This window comes from Gadus morhua, chromosome 15, assembly GCF_902167405.1.
Source record: "Gadus morhua chromosome 15, gadMor3.0, whole genome shotgun sequence".
Taxonomy (NCBI): Eukaryota; Metazoa; Chordata; class Actinopteri; order Gadiformes; family Gadidae; genus Gadus; species Gadus morhua.
The window spans coordinates 15,110,969-15,131,531 of record NC_044062.1 but is presented as its reverse complement, the minus strand read 5'-3'; the positions used below and the strand labels follow the sequence as shown (position 1 = coordinate 15,131,531).

At 44.0% G+C, this 20,563-nt stretch overlaps 2 protein-coding genes across 3 annotated transcripts in view; one reads left to right on the top strand and one right to left on the bottom strand.

Moving 5' to 3' along the window:
• The first annotated feature begins 643 nt into the window (after nucleotides 1-643).
• degs1 (delta(4)-desaturase, sphingolipid 1) lies at nucleotides 644-8,346 on the top strand. The gene is made up of 3 exons (XM_030379953.1): nucleotides 644-906; nucleotides 4,769-5,511; nucleotides 6,346-8,346. The coding sequence occupies exons 1-3, from the start codon at nucleotides 825-827 to the stop codon at nucleotides 6,490-6,492; spliced, it is 972 nt and encodes a 323-aa protein (XP_030235813.1). The 5' UTR covers nucleotides 644-824; the 3' UTR covers nucleotides 6,493-8,346.
• Nucleotides 8,347-9,185: 839 nt separating this feature from the next.
• si:ch211-195b21.5 (nuclear valosin-containing protein-like) overlaps nucleotides 9,186-20,563 on the bottom strand; it is a 34,294-nt gene continuing 22,916 nt past the window's right edge. For both annotated transcript variants that reach the window (XM_030379951.1, XM_030379950.1), the window contains 13 exons: nucleotides 19,441-19,558; nucleotides 18,629-18,773; nucleotides 17,522-17,960; nucleotides 16,908-17,126; nucleotides 16,336-16,440; nucleotides 15,619-15,681; nucleotides 13,462-13,581; nucleotides 13,121-13,220; nucleotides 12,499-12,605; nucleotides 12,212-12,288; nucleotides 11,458-11,546; nucleotides 11,049-11,146; nucleotides 9,186-9,366 (listed from right to left, as the gene is read on the bottom strand). In XM_030379951.1, coding sequence (XP_030235811.1) covers nucleotides 9,322-9,366; nucleotides 11,049-11,146; nucleotides 11,458-11,546; nucleotides 12,212-12,288; nucleotides 12,499-12,605; nucleotides 13,121-13,220; nucleotides 13,462-13,581; nucleotides 15,619-15,681; nucleotides 16,336-16,440; nucleotides 16,908-17,126; nucleotides 17,522-17,960; nucleotides 18,629-18,773; nucleotides 19,441-19,558 — 1,725 coding nt within the window. In that variant the 3' untranslated portion in view covers nucleotides 9,186-9,321. The remainder of the gene's footprint in view (nucleotides 9,367-11,048; nucleotides 11,147-11,457; nucleotides 11,547-12,211; nucleotides 12,289-12,498; nucleotides 12,606-13,120; nucleotides 13,221-13,461; nucleotides 13,582-15,618; nucleotides 15,682-16,335; nucleotides 16,441-16,907; nucleotides 17,127-17,521; nucleotides 17,961-18,628; nucleotides 18,774-19,440; nucleotides 19,559-20,563) is intronic.

The following is a 20,563-nucleotide window of genomic DNA, read 5'->3' as shown; positions in this document are numbered from 1 at the left end:
AGGAACCATTGTTTTCCCGTGTGTCTTTAGAAAACTCCAGGGGGCCCCAATTAAAAACACACTTTTATTTTGTTGAGCACACAGACACACACGCACACACGCACGCACACACGCACGCACACACGCACACACACACACACACACACACACACACACACACACACACACACACACACACACACACACACACACACACACACACACACACACACACACACACACCTTCTGTTACTGTGTCCTAAAGCGGGCCTACAAAACAGGCGACAATGTACCGGTAGGCAACATCTTGTGTAGTCGTCGCAGAGTGATTCCTTGCCGAGGCGTTTTTACTAGATCAGAAAATTCTTAAGACCACAAATTACTTTGATTATCTGCTCCCACTTTCATGCATTCCACTCGGATATATGCATATTATTCGCCCCCCGTTTGTAAACATAAATTCTGTTCTTCTCAATGACATAACTGAACGCTACAATCCCCCCAGGGGAAATAATAATCCTAAGGATAAACATCTATCTTATCACTAAACACTGATTTGCACCTAGTGTATTGTCTTGTCATATAATGCATATTGAAATTAAACATATGCGTCGTCATTAAACTGGGCGTGCCTCCGTAGACGGTAGAAGACACCTCCTGGCCGTTCGTCATCAGAGACTCGCGAATAAAAAGTCGGGAAGGAGCGTCGTCTCCCATCGACCAGCGGTTCCCCTGACTTCCCCAGCCTTTAACGGACTGCATGTGGACCAGTCCGTGTACAATAAACTCTGTTCTCGTGAAGTTGACATTGATACAGAGTCCGAGGAGACGCAAATAAAAGGAGGATGGGTAACCGAGTCGTCCGAGAGGATTACGAATGGGTCTACACGGACCAGCCGCACGCCGACCGGAGGAAAGAGATTCTGGGTGAGCTACAACCTCATTCCCAGGCTTTTTCATCTGACGACGGCATCGAACGGGATGCTCCAAATGAGCGTTATTGACAAGAGAGAGGGCGGGACTTTCAGTACATGGTTTAGCGTTAAGGGGTATTAACTTCCTATGGAGTGTTTTCGTTTTCGTAACATTGTTTTTATATTGCTTTGTAAGTTTGGTCGTCAAAACGTATTTTCTATTGTCGTTCATCTTCAATATGTATTTGATCCTGGGAATGGAACTGGCGTACACAGCTTAGATCGTACGGGACCGGAAATTGTATTGCGGTTGACCGGGATAACGCCACCCTAACCCATAACCCTCTCTCTTATCCTACATACATTAGCATCAGCGCTAACGACGACCCGTTCGTTATTACTCGGTAGTAAACGACTGTCTGGAATCAGGGTGTGCGTATGTGAATATGTCCTTTTAAAAAACACCGAATGGAGACTGTCAGCGAGCTATTTTCTTAGTGTATCCGATGTTAAACCACTTCTTCGGTGGATCGGTGAGGTGTCGGCCGCTAACCGTTATAGTAGGTGGATCGATGGAATTCTAACTCCGTCATCAAAATATGCCCCTTCAACCCTAAACTGAGACTATGTTAGCGCCTCAAAACCCCACATGAGGTATTGGTTTGCATCACATGTTGTCTGAAGAGGATGGGTACGATACTTTATCACTTGTTTATTTGTTAGGCGAATGTTAACCTGGCCAGTTATGGAGCCACTCCTTGAGGTTTTCTTCTCGGCAAGTTGCTGCACATATTCCGTGGGTTTTAAGTCATGCAAACATTCAAATGTTATTGAATGGCGTTGCCCAACTACTCTAGTCTCGTTTTTAAACCTTTGTACATGCAAGCCATACTTCACTTATAATGTTATCGTTGCTTCATGTCTTCCAACTTGTCAGCTTACGTAAGGTTAGGTCATACTTTGTTAATTCATATGGGACCTTATTCATATATTTCCATATACATGGTACTAAGTAGGCTATATACGGACCAAAATCCTTTGTCCGTATTGATTAATGGTAATCACTCTAAAAGTGAAGTATTTGAAGTGTAAATTATCATTCCGACAAAAACCCTTACAAACGCTGTCAATGCTCACCACGTGATCCTTGTGCCTTATGTCTTAATCATAATAACGAGGTCAGAGTGGGCTTCTGTTCTTGCCTTGTTCCACTAATATCTATTTTCCTTGTTAACATAACAGACACTTAAGCTAATTGTGAACACAGAGGCATCCCATTGTGCTGTAAGCACAGCAGCAGCGATTCACAATGGAGTCCATTGAGAGCAAAGCCGTTATGGGCTAAATAATTCTTCTTGTCTGAGCCACTCGGCAGCATTCTGAAGCCGGACATGGTGTATGAAGAGATAGCATGTTCCCCATCTGCTTCCTGAAAAGATAACGGACGGTGACAATGACATCTATCTGAACGATAGCTGAGCATTGGCTGTATGTGCTTGCATATCAACCTGGATTTTCCCTCCCATCATGGCACAACAAGGTTAACCTTGTGTAAAGTAGGAGCACTTATAATGTGATATGTGCCACGTTGCTACCGTACAGTGGAAAAAGACATTGGTCTCCTTGGCTGACTGCTCAGACTACTTTAACTGTAAAATATCACATGATTAGAGTTCCCCACAACTTCCCCATTTAGAGATACGGTGAACAATGAATCCTACTACAGACAGGATATAGCATGTCTTACTATTGCTTGGGCCTGTCTCTGGTTACCCAACTCTGTCACATAGCACAGCATGTTGTTGTAGCATTCATAAGTTAAAGGTAGTTTTATTTCGGTCACGCTGTACCGAAACCAACCCAAAATGATTAAAAGTCAAGTAAATTCTTTCTCTTTTGCTTTTGACAGCAGCAAGATAACACAATCTCAATTACTGACGACAGACTTCCATGATAAACTGGAGGAACATGCTTCGATAACATGTTGGCTCGAGATAAGACTAGACCAATTCTGCATGCCGGGAGTGTTTTTAGCATTGGAGTGACCATTTTGTGGTCAACGGCTGGTGAACTATGTGCGGCCGGGTGGATTGAGATATGTTCCGTGTGTTGCAGAGGGTCAAACTGCGTTCACCTTCATTTCATTTCGTTAACATTTTCCAGTGCCAAAACAGGGCAGCTGAAACGTGGGTCAATGAAAAGGTGTTGATACTGGGCTGTTTAGTCACTTGACTTCTTAACTGAAATGTGTCTGCTGGCTGATTCCATCCTCCTAGCCCAGGACTTGGCAGAAATAGCGGCCTATTAACCTGTCTAAACACAGTGCTCTTATTGCATCCGTAGTGGTTGCAATTATAGACCTATAATTATCCCCATCTGTTGTATAAATTGATCATTCACATCGATAGCAGTCGGCACTACAAGCCAATGTTTACTTATTAGCCCTGAAAGAGTGATAGCCATGATCAAACAGGGAAATAACCCCAAGAACGAACAATGTAAATCATGGGTGTAAAAAACTATCTATAAGCACACGAGACATCGCCACTAATCCATAATCCCCCTCTATTGAATTAAAAAGCAAAACTCCTTTATAAACTAATCATGTAAGCACAACAAGGTAAAAAGTAGATAAGAGATTAAAACTAAATGAGCTAAAAGGAACCGACTGCAGCGAGATGCAATGAAACACATTTAGTAGTAACCTAGCTACAGACAACTAGACACAAGTACAAATCTGTTGCTGAATTAACCAGGATTTAGTAATTGTTGAAGTTTGCAGCAAATTGAATACAGGTAGCAACTTCCAGCTCCTTTACACAGATGGTGTCAGGTGGTTCTGCTGCAGCTCTCCAGTCTCTTGATGTATTTAAAGAGGGCTGAGGATAAAGACCATTTTAAACACAAGCTTTACGTAGTGGAAATCAATAAAGTTTTCAAATCCTGTATACTACTGCGGCAATGAGCGTACCTTATTTGCTTTTTGTCCGAGATTTTCAAGGCCCGATTGTAAACTACTGGATTTAATTACTGACTAATTAAACACAGTCTACCATTTGATTTGTCTCATAGGGAGGCAGGCAAAGATCTCCTAACAGCACGTTTCAATTGCTAATAGCTGACTGATGTCTACTGCATGTCCAACATATTACACTCAAATGATGGCTGTTTATTATGGCCTGCAGCACCTTTTTTTAAATGGCTATTTTTGACATAACGTTTACTAGGCCTATTGGTATTTACCTACATGCATCAGTTAGAAGAGGGGGACTGTATAGTTGTTCTTGTTAATGGACATCTCATTACCTGGATTTCATTTAGAAGTACTGTTGCGGTGTGTTAAACGTGGGGAATGGTTTTATCTGTAATCTAGAGGTCCTACCATGCAGTCTATGAGACGGTATCTTGATTAAAATTTGGGTGCAGTTTGCTAAACAAACACTAGCCGCTAGGTTGAAAAGACGTAAAGGGTTGATTGTGTGTTATCAGTAATGCAGTTTTTATCAGTTGAGGCATGCGTCTACGGTAGCTGTAATAGCTATGAACTACTGGCTTGTCTAGCTCAGTATGGCTGGATTAGATTCACACAACTATTGGCAATACAATTTATCAAATGGCTTTTCACCAAATTGTTTGCAGAATCTGTCTTTCAACTTTTGCGGTCGAACAGTTAGGAATCTAGGGTTAGGGTTAGATAGAATTGGTCTGCCGGACCATTTTCCGTTGTCAGGCTTTTATTTCACTTATGCAATATGCCATCATCATAGCATTATCAACAATTTCACAAAATAATGTCAGAGTCATGACTGTGATGTATGGCCCGGCCCCGATTCCTGACTCGCGCTCACTCTAGTTTCTGTTTTCATCCACTACAGCCAAATATCCAGAGATCAAGAGTCTCATGGGACCCGACCACAGGCTCAAGTGGATCGTTTGCATGATGGTGGCCATTCAGTTCTTGGCGTTCTACTTGGTCAAAGACTTGGACTGGAAGTGGGTTCTGTTTTGGACTTATGCCTTTGGCAGTTGCATCAACCACTCGATGACTCTGGCCATCCATGAGATCTCCCACAACACGGCGTTCGGCAACAACAAGGCCATGTGGAACCGCTACTTCGCCATGTTCGCCAACCTGCCCATCGGACTACCCTACTCCGCCTCCTTCAAGCGCTACCACCTGGACCACCACCGCTACCTGGGCGGGGACGGCGTGGACGTGGACATCCCCACCGAGTTCGAGGGCTGGTTCTTCTGCACACGCTTCCGCAAGTTGATCTGGATCATCCTGCAGCCCCTCTTCTACGCCATCCGCCCGCTCTACATCAACCCTAAGCCCATCAGCCACCTGGAGCTGGCCAACACGGCCATCCAGGTGGCCTTTAACGTGGCCCTCTACTGGCTCCTGGGGGCCAAGCCTGTGGTCTACATGCTGGCGGGCTCCATGCTGGGGATGGGCCTGCACCCCATCTCGGGACACTTCATCGCAGAGCACTACATGTTCATGAAGGGCCACGAAACATACTCCTACTACGGCTCGCTCAACCTGCTCACCTTCAACGTGGGCTACCACAACGAGCACCATGACTTCCCCAGCGTCCCTGGTCGCAGGCTGCCCATGGTGAGTACCGAATTGCTAACCCTACAGCGCTGTGTGATTAAGGACCTCTCCATTTGTATTTAATTATCACTTTACTAATCCCAGAGGGGAAATTGGGTCAGAAACAGGACTGTAGTAGATTTAAAAAAATGTGAAAAATGTACATGGCCAAAGCAGTGTCACGTGGAAACGATGGAGTGGAAATACTTTTTCAAATTAAGAATTTAACTAAAAAGAATAACTTGGTGCTGAATAAAGCGACTGGACATCCCTGACTTAACAAAGAATATACAGAAAATATGTATTTCTATTTACAAACCTAACTCAACCCTTAACCCAAGTGGTTGACCTTTGTACAACTCAAACCCTCCTGCTCAAATGTTTGGGAACGGTAGAGGTAAACAATGGTTTACCATCCGTTTGCTTTCGTAGCTTTGTTTGTCATTCTGCCTTGTTTGCAGTGATGCGCGTCTTTAGTCAATCAGTAAGAACTGGATTCTTTAACGGTATTTGAACCGTGAGAGTGCTCACTGAGCTCAATGATAGAGGGGTAGCACTATCTTCGCATGGCGCGATTTGGAGACAATTAACTAAATTTTAAAGAAACGTAGTTCATAGCGGCTTCTTTAAATCTGCTGAAGACCAAGTGCAAATATCCATGTTGATGTATTATTTCTTATCAATGTCTCAATTCTAGATATAAATATTGTGCCATTCAGTCACCGACTGTCGGCACCCTAGTGTAACCGTTCAATACCGACAATTAATAGGTGACTACTATTAAGATAACTGAGTGCTGATTAAAGCGGCCGGACATCCCTGACTAAACCCGCATTGTTGCGCTGCTCCCTGTAGGTGAAGAAGATTGCGGCGGAGTACTACGACGACCTGCCCAACTACTCCTCCTGGGTCAAGGTGCTGTACGACTTCATCATGGATGACTCGCTCAGCCCCTACTCCCGCATCAAGCGGACGTTAAAGGGCGACGTCAAGCAGGAGTGACCGTCCCCTCGCTCCCTCCCCTCGTCTTCTGTTAGAACGACGGCTCCACCGCCCAAGCCTATGAACTTACTAGCATTTTTCAGATTAACAAAAATTGATATGCCGTCTTTGGTTTTGTGTGTGTGTGTGTCTGTGTGTGTGTGTGTGTGTGTGTGTGTGTGTGTGTGTGTGTGTGTGTGTGTGTGTGTGTGTGTGTGTGTGTGTGTGTGTGTGTGTGTGTGTGTGTGTGTGTGTGTGTGTGTGCTTGTGTGTGTGTGTGTGTCCACCCTGGAAAGATCCAAACATGGTTGTGCTTGTGTCTTCTCACACATTCACACCCATAATGAACTCTTCAGACTTTGAAACATTTCAGTCCAACATGTCTGCCATCATGTTGGCCCCACCCCCTTTTTGGATAGTGCGTGGAAGTTTGTTTCGCTTTGGTTTGCATTCTTTCATTGCAACATCCGCCCACAAATGCAAAAACCAAATGCATATCTCCATGCCGAGTTTGCCGACTGTTGTCACAAATGCAGAGGAGGTCCTTAATTCCATGTCACGTGTTTGAAATCAATGTTCAATGATTTAGCAAATTTCAAAAACGTTCTATTTTAAATATTGTGCCGTTGTGTGTTGCCTTAAATTAAGGTACATTAAGGCCCTTAATGTACCTTTTTGTTTGATGCCGACCAAAAAAACATGGTTTTTGAAATGCAGTGGCAACAAGAATTATAGACTACATGTCTATAGCGTTAAGTTGCTGATTGCATCTTAACTCAACCCGTCTTCTTATAAATTGCGTTATCCTTCTTTTCAAGTTTTTTTTTTTTATATATTGTTCCGAAATAGTTTTGAAAAATGTAATTTAAAGGGATACGCCGAGTCGCCGACATATCTGTAAATATGCCTTTGCCTATCTTACCCAGAATCAGACGCGTGTGTAATTATTCTACAAAGACACTGATTACTTGTCACTGTCTTTGGCGCTGTGATTTATTGGGCTTGATTTTGAATCAAACAGCAATTTACTGATATCTCGGCCTATCCTTTTGATTTACTCTAGGCGTCTCTGTGGGGGAGATGCTTGATGGAAGACCGCTTGACCTGCCCCCAGTAGTGTCAGTATTTGACTTCATCTGCAAAACGTGTCTACCTGAAGTACTCAAGTGTACTTTAATCAAAATATGTGCAAGCGACTAACTTACTTCCGTGCTAAAGCGGACTCTATTCTAATGTTCACACACTGATTTCTTATTCCCCTGTAAAGGGGGCGATGGAGAATAGTTGCTTATCAATGTTTTGAACCTTTATTTATATAATAAAAGTATGCTATCCTTTGTCACGCTTAGCTAAATCGAGCGTCATTTTGATTGCAATCAAATTATTTTATATGTCTTTTAGAGAAGCAATTCATGGCCAATGAGTTGTGTGGTAATATACATTTCAAATAGCTCTGTAGCGATCACGTTGAAGCTAAATGAAATGATTTTTAAAGCTATATGTACAACGAACAAGGCTATGTCCCTTACCTCTCAGCACTGAACTGTGAACTGAGGAGAACCATGTCTACATCCTAATGACATCTGAGAAGTGGTTTTTCTTATCATGCATTATTACTAACAGGCCGATAAATCTGTTTATTTAACCTGAATGTCTGCTAATATTAAAACACTTTCCCTATGCTTTAAAGATCCATGTCATAAGGGTCATTTTTCTCCAGGTTTGGGTTGAACTGCCATGTAACAGAATGTCAATGGCACTGCTAAATACTGTCTTAATGCATGATCAGAAGGTAAACACGTGTACTTAAGGTGCAGTAAGATGTTTAATGGCATCTAGCAGTCATAAAAAATAAAGTCAACCACATTTGAGTTATCAAGTGATGAGATTCGTTGTAAGAGTTATACATTGTAGTTAGTAATTTAGTCTTGCACTATAAGTCTACAGTAGGCGGTATGTGACAAGAAGCTATGACATGTCATCCAACACTACCTCATAGTTCTTTCGGGTAATGTCATTTCAAACATACTTCAAATTGCATTGAATCATAAGTGTCCTGAGTAATTACCCCTCGAGCAAGATCGTGCATTATGTTGCCACGGTTATATTGACTACTATGTCGTAGTCTAGCCTAGAGCATGGCTTAACAACTTGACACATAACGAATACAAACATTTCTAACTAGTGCTTATTAGTGCTCTACAACGCATGGACTAGGTGAGCTAATTAGTAGTGATACATTTTTTATTACTTAATTTTTCTATGTGCGCATTGTCAGAGATCATCAGAAGAAAGAGAGGCTGTGGATGGATCGGTGGGAGGTAGTCGGCATGGAATGAAACCCTTATTCAAGCCTATGTTGCTATCCACCAATGAGGTTCTTTAGGATTTAACTATACGTGTTCTACCGTTATGCTGCCTATGTAATGAATTACACAACCAAGCAACAAGAAAGGCTTGTAATTTAGACAGTAACATTGATTTACTGGTCGAGACGAAAGCAGGCCACTTCAGCTTCCCTTTGAAAATCTTAATCCTACATTAGATCTTTAATCCTGGGAAAAGCTACCCCAATGTCATATTTTGATTCGCCTGTCACGTTGGCGACGAGGATTCCTTCTCCTGTGGCGTAGAATACGTGTAAATATATATTTACTTATATATAAGAATAAATAAATAATATAACATAAATGTAAGAAACAAGACAACAAAGAGAGGAGGAGTACGCTGGGTCTCTTTAATCAGAATCCAGCGTGGGCATGTTCTACAATAGGGCAAAAAAAATGTTTACATACAATGATAACACAGCTTTAACACAGACTGTTGTCAATGTTGTAATCCAATCACATTTCAACGTGTCAGAGACTCCTTGAGCAGTTCGTACATCATTTGGTCCTAAGAAGATGGAAAGAGGAAATTTGCATAGGTTGGTTGAAGTACAAATACTAACAATATTTTTGGCTTGTTCCCCAGTAAAGTAGCAATATAATTTCACATTAAATAGTCAACGTTAATCACAAAAAAAGTACAGCTCTGGATTATTCAAGTCTCAACCAAAACCAGCTCACTGCCCTACACGTTTTACAGCCTGCTCAGGTTCCCCGTGTGATCCCTGTCTGTTGGTTTCCACTAATGCCAAATATTTAAAACATGTATACCATTGCTTCTACGTCACATGGCCTTGTTTGTTTGACACAACCTGACCGTGGAAAGTTTGAGTCAGAGATTAACATATTTACATATGGTGTCTGTTCAAAGCATTCCTTTAGCAGCCCTGGCCCTATCACAACCCAAACTGTTGATGTTTCCCCAGTAGATGAGGCTGGTTTATAGACGCAAGTATAGCGTCAATAAAGAGCTCTTAAAACATGTTTATGGTTCGAGCCATGCTGTGTTTTGGGAGGAAGTAGACTTGCCAAAATATATCTGCTGTTGTTCATGTCTACTAAACTGAGACAGGTTAAACTGGTTTCCATGGTCACTGAACTCATTGAAGGTGTACTGGTTGTGGAAACCATCCTCTCTGCAGCCAGAAGCTGTGCCCTGGGGCGTCTGATTACTTCCAGTGGTACCACGCCCTGCGAGAGCCGAGCAGCCCCAGGACACGCAGACAAATACACTATTAGCATACTGCAGACATGTGACCTAGCATTCCCTCTTCCTGGGTTCTGCACTGCAGGGGCCCGTACAGGATACAATGCACCGGGAACTAACTTATTCCATACATTTGGCGATGTACACAGTTCCCAAGACTGGCATTCTCCTCAATGTATATGTTAAAGGCTTTTCATTTGGAATCTGTATTTTTGCAGAGTTATTGCGAATTCCTTGAATGACGGGCATATGAATGAATAATAATAATTATTATTATCATATTGAGTTCATTAAGCAGATGCATCTATCCAAAGTGTCTTGCATTCAATTTGGCACAGCATGTCATTAAGGAGCAGACAGGAGTAAATACCTCTACGGCTGGTAACCAGACAGCCTATTTAGCCGGTCAAAATGTACTTAAAGAATGCACAGAACTCTTGAAGAGCCCACTCAAGTTAATTGAGCGACGAGGGTCAGAATTGCACGTGCAAAGAACTAAGGTCGCTGTTCAAATATTTTACAGCAACATAAAAAAAGATGACACTGTTCAAGGAGCAATGTGCACGTTTATACTGTGGTGCCATACTTATATTGGCTATTAAGATGGTTATACACCATCATCACTAAACCTTTGTTTTCCTTGTTCACCGTTATACGTCTGAACCTTGGCAGCGATTGCCCTCCTAACTGTCGGGAAGGAGAGGTCCCCCTTCTGTATTCCTTCTCACGGTTTCTTCCTTTATATTTAGGGGACTTTTACCTGCTCTTGAGGGCATAGGGTTAGGAGCTGTTGAATATTATGATGCGGGCATGTGAGACCTTTGAAATTAAAATTGTGATCAAGGTGAAAAAATAAAGCTTCGCAAATAAGCAAAACAAATTAAATTACTTGAGCATTACCAGGAACATTATCCCAAGAGGTTTTCATTGATAAAAACAAGAATATATTTTGGATGAAGGGTCTTTATGAGGATGAGACTCACCTTTTTAGAGACAGAAGGCCGGACTTTCTTGAAAGCGTCTTCAAAGTTCTGACTGGTGACCTTGATGTCAGCCACAGGACCGCTGGAGAAAGTGTGATCTGAGAGATGCATCATGGGTAATATTAGATGTCAAAGACAAATGAGATGTGACATGATATTCAACTGAAACATGTCCAAAGATTGTTAGTTGCCATCATCTTCAAAAGTTGAATAACATAATTCAGTTAATAGTCAGATAACACCTAATTAATATATCGTCAACCATAATTTGTGTCCATTTACACAATATGGATATGTCAGTTTAAACTGACATAAAGTGTCACAAAGTTGTGACAACAGTTGAACAGTTGACTCAACCGCGGGCTATCCGGGTTGTTACCCCTGTGGTTTAAACAGGAAGTGTTATTACCAGAGGATGTTGAAGAGGGGCGGGACGTCAGATAAGCCCTGAGTGCGTTGACGGATGCCTCGCGCACCAATGCTGACAGATCAGCCCCGCTGGGAAAACAACAACACCACGTTAACCAACAACAACAAACAACACACACACACATGTTAACACATACACAGAACACAACACAGAGAAAACACGTTACGACACACTCATCTTTAACGCACAAAAATCATTAAGATACAACAAGGAACAGAGGATGCTTAGCATTCTAACAAGGGTACAAGGGTTAATAGCCTCCTAGGTCTGTTAGGTATAGTGAGCCATTGTAAAACTGGATATGACATCATAGCTCACAGCAGAATACCTTCTGTGGCATTTAGAAAGTGCATCAGTGAAATTTTATATCGAAGATAATGAATAATTATATGCTAAACTTCGAGCTCTTACTTCTACAGCTACTCAGAATTCTGTCGTTCCTTCAGGCACTAGGTCGGGGGGCACTTGCTCTGTATTGCAGTTACTCCGGTTTGGATAGCCTTCTCTGATTATCGCTTTGGATGAAAGGGTAGTCCGCTAAAAAGACTACTAATGTCATTGAACGTCAGAGATGAAAAGGGATTGCTTCTAAAGTGGCGCTCAGCAGGGCCAACACAAACCTCAAAGGACCACATTATAGGATGTAGGCTAGCGGAGGCCCTGAAGGCTTGCGCAGAGCACACAAAGGATCCAGATCTCTATTCATGGAGCCGTGGTGAGAACAGAGACTCACGTGAAACAGTCACAGCGGATGTCGTGAGCGATCTCTTCTAGGTTCACGTCCTTCTCCAGGGTTGGGCGGGTTCCTCCCTGCGATGAGAGGGAACGTTAGGACCTGCGGGGAGCGTTGCCCGCTCCCGTATATACGTCTGGGATCACACATTTCCCGTCAGGGATCAACAAACTCTTATCTTGGTTGAAACTAACTTGAGGAGGTCCAGGGTTCGCCACAGTGGGACAAGGCTGGTTTTGTTATTGGATATGATTGCTTGGTACCCCGTAAAGAAGAGTAGTGGTTACCTTGGTGATGGTGAGCAGGATAGCGTGGCGGTCTGCAGGCGGAGGTAAGCCGACGTACAGCGTTTTGTCTAAACGTCCGGGTCGCAGCACAGCAGGATCGATGATGTCTAGGAGGGAAAATGAAAACAAAACATTGATTAAAACAAACCATAAAATGTATATCTGTTCTGACTCAATAATTATTGAGGCAATTAGTTTACTGCCAGGTAGTTCGTTTACTGCCAAGCCCAGGGATACTTCCAAGGCTTCTGATAAGTACAGAATTGTGTTCTTGTCGAGAACATACTTGCTAGTCATACTAGACGCCTGCAGTCCTCCAACAATTGAACCTCAGCTGATTACTAATAATAGACACAAAAATGTTATGTCTATTTATAATAAAAAATGATGGACTTATATTACTTCTGAATAAATGCTGGGATATCTGTGCGTCCAAGTTCACACAAGTAATCAAATGATGTATCCTTGGTATAATGTGTATATAAAGTGTCGATAAACACTTACAGGAATTTTAACCGTTCATTGCGGAAAGGGAACTTGTGAATTGGGACCAAACTTGTTCCGCCAAAGATGACAGAGCTGATAAAGGTTGAGAAAAGGCCTGTTTTTTCTTTTTGCCTACCTGGCCTGTTGGTCGCGGCCATGATGAAGACCTGCTTGCGTGTCTCCAGTCCATCCATCTCCGTAAGCAGCTGGTTCACCACCCGCACACTGGCACCTGACTAGACAGACATTAGCCCAGTGAGCAACACAACCTTTTCGACACCTTAGGTTAGCACGTGCTAGAAGGTTAGCATGTGCTAAATGCTAATTACATATATACATGAAGGGTAGCCTTGAGGATATACAAAATCGATAGTGCAAAGCTACAATTTCATGAGACAAAATCGTGTGACAAAAAACTTTAAACATTATAGCATATCAGTGTGGGACCATTAGTTGAGACTTGTTGAGTGAACCGACCTCGTGGCCGGAGCGGCGAGGGCAAAGCGCATCGATCTCGTCAAAGAAGATGACGCAGGGAGCCGAGTTGCATCCACGCTGGAACACCTGGCGAACGGCCCGCTCGCTCTCTCCCACGTACTGGTGCCGAAGACGGAGGGTAGGAGAGAAATTATATTAGACCATACTGTTCAAATGTTCTAAACCATACCAATACTATAGTAACGAATAGCTGGAATAGGGAAAGGGTTCAAAAGATCATCAACTGTCTTAGGTTTAACCCACAGACAACGTGATGCAAAAAATATTCTTTCAATCTGATGGTGAGTATTATATTGATGTTTCAAGCTACTAATGCAGAAAAAAATTCTATAAATGATATAATATCTAATATCATAAAATAACAAAATATAAAGTATTTATATAGCCCCTCTTAAAATAAATGTTTCAAAGTCTGTGTCAAACATGGGCAATAAAACAAATAAAATACTCTAGATCCAAAGCAATGGAACAACAAAGGCAGCGGTACATCAACCGCGACCATATGACGCTTCAAACCACAGCATGGGGCCAGATACCCACACGCTGGTCTGTGGTGAGGCGATGTGGTGAGGGCTTGATACAGGTTTGATCAAATGCTTTTCGTTGAAGAGGCTGAACGCCGTCACACTATACTATCAGCCCTTGAGGTCAGGGGAAACATGGGAGACCAGCGATTGACACGAGACACCAGCCCCCCTCCCCCCTCAGAAGGTACACATTCTACACATGCAGCCACAGAGTCTGCCTTGAGGCATTGGCCAGATGCTTCATACCAAGTTCAACACAGGTGGAGAACAAACCAAAACACACAATGTAATAAAGAGCAACTACAAACAAAAGTCCTGTATGGCCCAGTTTCAGATTACAGAATAGCTATAGGACTCAATAGAAACCAACGAGGGGAGGTACCAGTGGGAAAGACGGATCAAAAACAGAACCCACGCCCACAAATACCCCAAGCAACACAAGGCACCTAACACAAGATAAGTACTATAAGAATTTGTATTTTGGTATATTAGTAGTAGTGCACATTAGTAGCATCAAAGACGGTGCCTTTCAACGAATAACGGCGTCAATTCGACCTTTGTGAGCATCGCTGAAACGGCCTTGCGGATAGCCAGTGGCTAAACATTAGCACAGCATTTCTTAATGGTATACCGATGGCTGTTAAGCTACTGTGAATAATGGACAAGCCAGTGGGTCACGTTACAATGACACACCCCTTAACAGCAGTGATTCAGTTCTGTGGTCCTATTGGCCTTCAAGTCCTGTGGGGTGAACTTATAAGAGGAAGCTGCAATTGAGAGGTTTACACACACACACACACACACACACACACACACACACACACACACACACACACACACACACACACACACACACACACACACACACACACACACACACACCGCTGAAAGTGTAAAGTTTAACGATGCATGTCCCCATGGAGTGATGCCAGGCAGAAACGGTGGGACAGACTTGCATGGCCGTGTACATTTCCTCTGCTTTGTGGTGAATAAATGCAGCCGCTTCATAGGATAGTCAAATGAACGCTGAGGCCGCGACCAACCGGACGGCTCTTAGTATATAAACCGCAGCAGTCACGTTGCTTCGTCCTTAGGTTGTATGGACTCTGGTTGTATTTACTAAACTGTTGTTTTATTGTTCTGTTCTGCAGCGATCCCGATAATAATTGTGGATTTTTGTTGATCAATAAACCTAAGACCACGAAGTTAGGACCAGAAATAGAAGCACACCTCAGCTAACTCATAATGATGCTCAATAATCATATTCAAATAATTACTTCCCAGGCCACTACACTATCGATAATAGTGTTGCATGAATAGTTCCTAGGTCACTACAATATTGACAAAAATGCGAAATTATAAAATTATATTAGATTGAAAGGAAACCCTTTTTGTTAGAGGGTGTTAATGAAGGGGTCCTGGAGCTGTAACGATCGGGCTGTGGTGTGGGCACATGAGACTGAAAAGAGGACTTTTAATAAAACAATGCTGAACATGGGTTGAATGAACACAGATAGATGGATAGCACCAAAATAAGAGTGACTCAAGAAACGAGGATCCTGACTCGCAGCAATTGTATTTTAATGTGAGAGAGGAGGTCAGCACTCACCATGTTGAGCAACTCTGGCCCTTTGACGGAGATAAAGTTCAGTCCTGATTCATTGGCCACCGCCTGCCATGTGACGGACACACACACACACACACACACACACACACACACACACACACACACACACACACACACACACACACACACACACACACACACACACACACACACACACACACACACAGTGAGTTATACCAAATACCAGTAGAATGAGACTGACACACCTGACCAGATGCCATACCAGCACCACAATACAACTCTTAGTTAAGGTGTACTTCACCGGCAGAGTGAATCATTAATCCATTCAATCGAACGTTATTTATACAACTCATTCCCGGACAACAGCGCAAAGTGCTTATCAACAAACCAACACAACACAACAAATAAATGAGTTACACATAACCAGTAAAAGTAATTCACAGATGAACACATTGAACAATAAAATGAGACAAGACTTAAGTGAAATTGTCGGTTGCAAAACAAAAATAAAAATATATACTCCCTTAAAAAATACAAAAAGCATTCCACCATAATTTCACTGTACTGTATGTGTATTTGAAAATATAGTTGTTGAATTTTAAATCTTAAATAAAGTTTAAAATGTGTATACATTTTCATAGTGTGAACTAACAGCAGGGTCATTGTGTTGTATAAAACACTAGAGACGTTTATAAATCTCCATGGCGTAAAGAGGCATGAGAAACATGAGGGACTGACCTTAGCCAGTAGGGTTTTACCACAGCCCGGGGGCCCGGCCAGAAGGACCCCAGCTGGGGCACTCAGTCCAAGGGCCCTGAACTGTTCTGGAGATCGCACCGGAGCCTTGATCACACACACACACACACACACACACACACACACACACACACACACACACACACACACACACACACACACACACACACACACACACACACACACACACACACACACACATACACACACACACACACACACAATTAGTTTCAGTTCTGCTCTACAGCCTTCAATAGTAATCATTAGTTACTTATCTTTGACGTAGACAATTACAATTGAGTTAAATACAGGTAGCCTGCGGACATTGGAGGCTAATAGCTAATAGCCTTTCACCTGTCAACACAAAAGCACCGGCGATGCGGAACCACATATCCCATAATAACCATATGCAGTGGAAAAACCTAACTGATTGGTTCCAGAGTTTGCTGATGGCCCATCGGGTGCCTGCGGGACACTGAAACACCTCCCTATGTTCCCCAAGAGCCGAGGACTCGTTCAGCAACCTAAAGCTAACCACTGTACTGGTCTCCTACCAGTATGGCCATGGTCAGCTCCTCCCGGATGTCCAGCAGCGCCCCCACGTCCTCCCAGGTGACGTCAGGCACGGTGGCGAAGCCCTCCCGCTTGGACGAGGGCTGCACGCTGGCCAGGGACACCTGGAAGTCCGACAGGAGGATGGAGAGGCCGGCCAGCTGGTCTGGAGACAGAGGCTCAGCACTCCTCAGCAGCTGCTGCAGGCGCCACAGCTCCCCCTGTTGTACAGAGAGGGAAACACATTCAGAAGGGGCATCTGGGTGCGCTTCACAGCCAGGTACATTAGCTGGAATTTTTTAAAGGCTGATTAAAGTCGTTTTTTAACAACTTTTTAAGTTTAAGTTCTACGTTCTACTCGTAGAAGTTTAGTACTAGTCGTTTTCTTATCGTTAATTGTTCGAAGACAGCACCATAATTTATGATGTTGTGTGTTTATAGTTAAACTGATGGTTATCTAAATGGGAAAACGTTAAAAAATATACCCTGCAAATTTGAGGTTAATGCAAGCACGCGTTATATTGGCGGTTGCGTTATATCGCTTTGCTTATCGCGAAGGTAAAGTGTAGCGTCATCCCCTTGTGCTAACCAAGTAGACCATCCTCCTCCGACTGACCTTAACAACCTCGACGGGTTCTGAGGCTGGAATGACGACGTCAAGCTGTATGGACTCCTCCGGGCATTCTGATTGGTCCGACGGCTCAGCCTCTGCTGGGTCAACAGTGGGGGGGTCCTCGACCATGGGCTCAGGGTCACCCTCCGCCTCAACGACAGGAGGGGGTTCTTCCATCTTTACCTCCAAGGGAGGCGCCTCTGTCTGGGAAGGGCCCGGTTCTGGCCCGAGCGCTGGTCCTGGTCCTGGTTCTGGGTCCGTTGTGGCGTCCCTGGTTGCTTGGTCATGCAGGTCCAGGAGAACCCGGTTCACGGCGCTCATGGCGGCCTCGCGGCAGAGAGCCATGAGGTCGGCGCCCACGTAGCCCGGCGTCAGCCTGGCCAGGAGCTTGTAGTCGAAGTCTTCTGGGAGCTTCAGCTTCCTGCACAGAGTCTTCAGGATCCTGGAGTCCCCGGAGAACATTTCAATGACTTTAATGTCCTCGCTAATGGATGGCTCATTGGAATGCTCTGGTCTCACCAAGAAGGCCAAATCCGGTACACATACAACGGTCAGATAATAATGTTTGATGGTGTGTGGATGAAAGGATTTGGCCGGTTTGGTCAGTTTGGTCAAACTTAAGGTTACTTGAGGACAAGGTGTGTGATAAGATCTTTCAGCTCAGAGTTAAACAAAAATCGTGTCATGCAGTGCAGGCGTGTGACAAACAAATGGTTAGCAGCTTCCATAGCTTCATTTGTTTTGCTCAACACAAGTAAGGCTCTAGGTTGAATTCTACCCAGCCAGTGTTGGGCGATATTTGTTTCTGTTCAGTGTTTAAAAGACACTGTGCATGCTAAGAGACTTAGAGACTGAGGCATGCTGTAAGCATTCCGAGCAACGATAGTGTCTGTGTTTTAGGCAGCGTGATAATCTGTATGAGTGAATGTTGCAGGGCAACATGTCAATAGGTTGTGACCAGTATGTGTAGGACACAGTGTTTTTAAACTGATTGGAACCCAGCCTAGGCATTCACTTCTGAACTGCTCATTTCCAACATGTATGATGGAGAATGAGTAAACTGCACATAAAAGTCGTTTTGAAGCCGTGTTTAAAGCCCCAGAGCCCTACCTCAGGCGGGCGGCCTCGTCGGGGATGCCCAGGCAGATCTCCCGGTCGAAGCGGCCGGCCCGTCTGAGTGCCGGGTCCAGGGAGTCCGGTCGGTTGGTGGCCCCGATCACCAGCACCTGGACCGTCACCTCCAGAGAGTTCAGGTCTGGAGACGGAGGGTTCAGTACAATTCAAACACCTGGCCAGCATTGATCTGTTAGTTATGTTCATTTGTGTAGAATAAGAAAAAGTTCAAAGTATCCAGTATTGGATGGGGTCTGGTATGAAGTGCATCTTAATACTTGTTTAAAATGGCTGCTGTGCAAGGTATACCAGGAAATAGGCACATCTCTAACGCTTTAACCAATTCAGCTCATCACTTAGAATGCCCCATTACAAAATGAAGTGTGAATGAACATGTGTTTATTTTTTAGTGTGTGTGGTCATGTTTCTGTGTTCCCCTGTGTGTGTGTGTGTGTGTGTGTGTGTGTGTGTGTGTGTGTGTGTGTGTGTGTGTGTGTGTGTGTGTGTGTGTGTGTGTGTGTGTGTGCGTGCGTGCGTGCGTGCGTGCGTGCGTGCGTGCGTGCGTGCGTGCGTGCGTGCGTGCGTGCGTGCGTGCGTGCGTGCGTGCGTGCGTGCGTGCGTGCGTGCGTGCGTGCGTGCGTGCGTGCGTGCGTGCGTGCGTTCATATGTATTTGCGTCTCTGTGTGCTTGTTCATGTGTCTGTGTGTGTGTGTTCATATGTCTCTCTATGTGTTCATACGTCTCTGTGTGCGTGCCTCTGTGTCTGTGCGTTTGCGTCTGTGCGGCGTGTGCTCCCCGTGTGTCCCTACCATCCATGCAGGTAAGGAGCTGGGCCACAATCCTCCTCTCCATGTCCTTGGAGGCCACCTCTCTCTTTGGGGTGATGGCGTCGATCTCATCTATGAAGAGGATGCACGGGGCGCTCGTCTGCCGGGGGGGGGGGGGAGGCAGAGGATGATGACGATGATGACAGGGGAGACAAACAGGTGAGGCAAACAGGTGAGGCAGGTGTTAAGATAATGAGACACCTGGGATTAGCATTTCTCCTTGGGCCATTTGAATGATAACTATAATTATCATAGTGTTAAGAAGGGTTGAGAGACTAACATGCTTGATGGCAAGTCACTTTATGCAAATGACATTGGCTGCTACGCGGATAATAGCCAAATACGCAGAATCTGAGACAGTAGAGTGGCTACAAAGCAGCCAAGCATTCTCTAAATATACCGTTGGGATTTACAATACAGAGACATTTCATTTCTCATGGGTGTGTGTGTGAGCCGTGCATTGCTTTTACACATTAAAATCGAGTTTTCTTTTCTTTAGGGAACATTTGGGTTAAAGAGTCTTTACTTTGTTTCTATTTTGTTTAAAGGGGACCTATTATGCTTTTCGACTTTTATGACCTATAAACGTTGTTATAATGATTGATAGCCATGTTTAACCATACACAAAAAACAATGTAGATTTTCGGGAAACTCTTCCTCTCATCTGGGCGCTTTCAGCATTCTCTGTCAACGCTCGGTTTCGTCCTTCTCCGCCCCCTCCTGCCAACCCAACGCCGTTGTGATTGGTTACCTTCCTTGAAGCGCGTGCGCGGGTAGATTTGACCAGGCATATGGGGGCGTGGCAGGAGTGCCTCTACGTAGATGTTTTCCCGGAAATGTAAACAAGTGAATCGCAAACGTTGTCCCGAGTGTTTAGCGCTCTGCGCAGCCACCCCAGACTGTCAGCAGGGAATACGTCGAAATGCATGTACGTCATTATTAGACCCTTTAGTATGGTTAAACATGACTATCAATCATTATAAAAACGTTTATAGGTCATAAAAGTCGAAAAAGCATAATAGGTCCCCTTTAATGCAACAATTCTGCCTCTCCATTCGTCTAGGGCTAATTGTACGGGGGGGGGGGGGGGGTTAAAATGTGTTCC

What these genes read in the sequence shown, in the direction of transcription:
- degs1 (XM_030379953.1), top strand. Translation starts at nt 825, where the DNA reads ATGGGTAACCGAGTCGTCCGAGAGGATTACGAATGGGTCTACACGGAC. An exon ending in CCGGAGGAAAGAGATTCTGG is followed by an intron (nt 907 to 4,768) that starts GTGAGCTACAAC and finishes CATCCACTACAG; the next exon opens with CCAAATATCCAGAGATCAAG. An exon ending in CTGGTCGCAGGCTGCCCATG is followed by an intron (nt 5,512 to 6,345) that starts GTGAGTACCGAA and finishes TGCTCCCTGTAG; the next exon opens with GTGAAGAAGATTGCGGCGGA.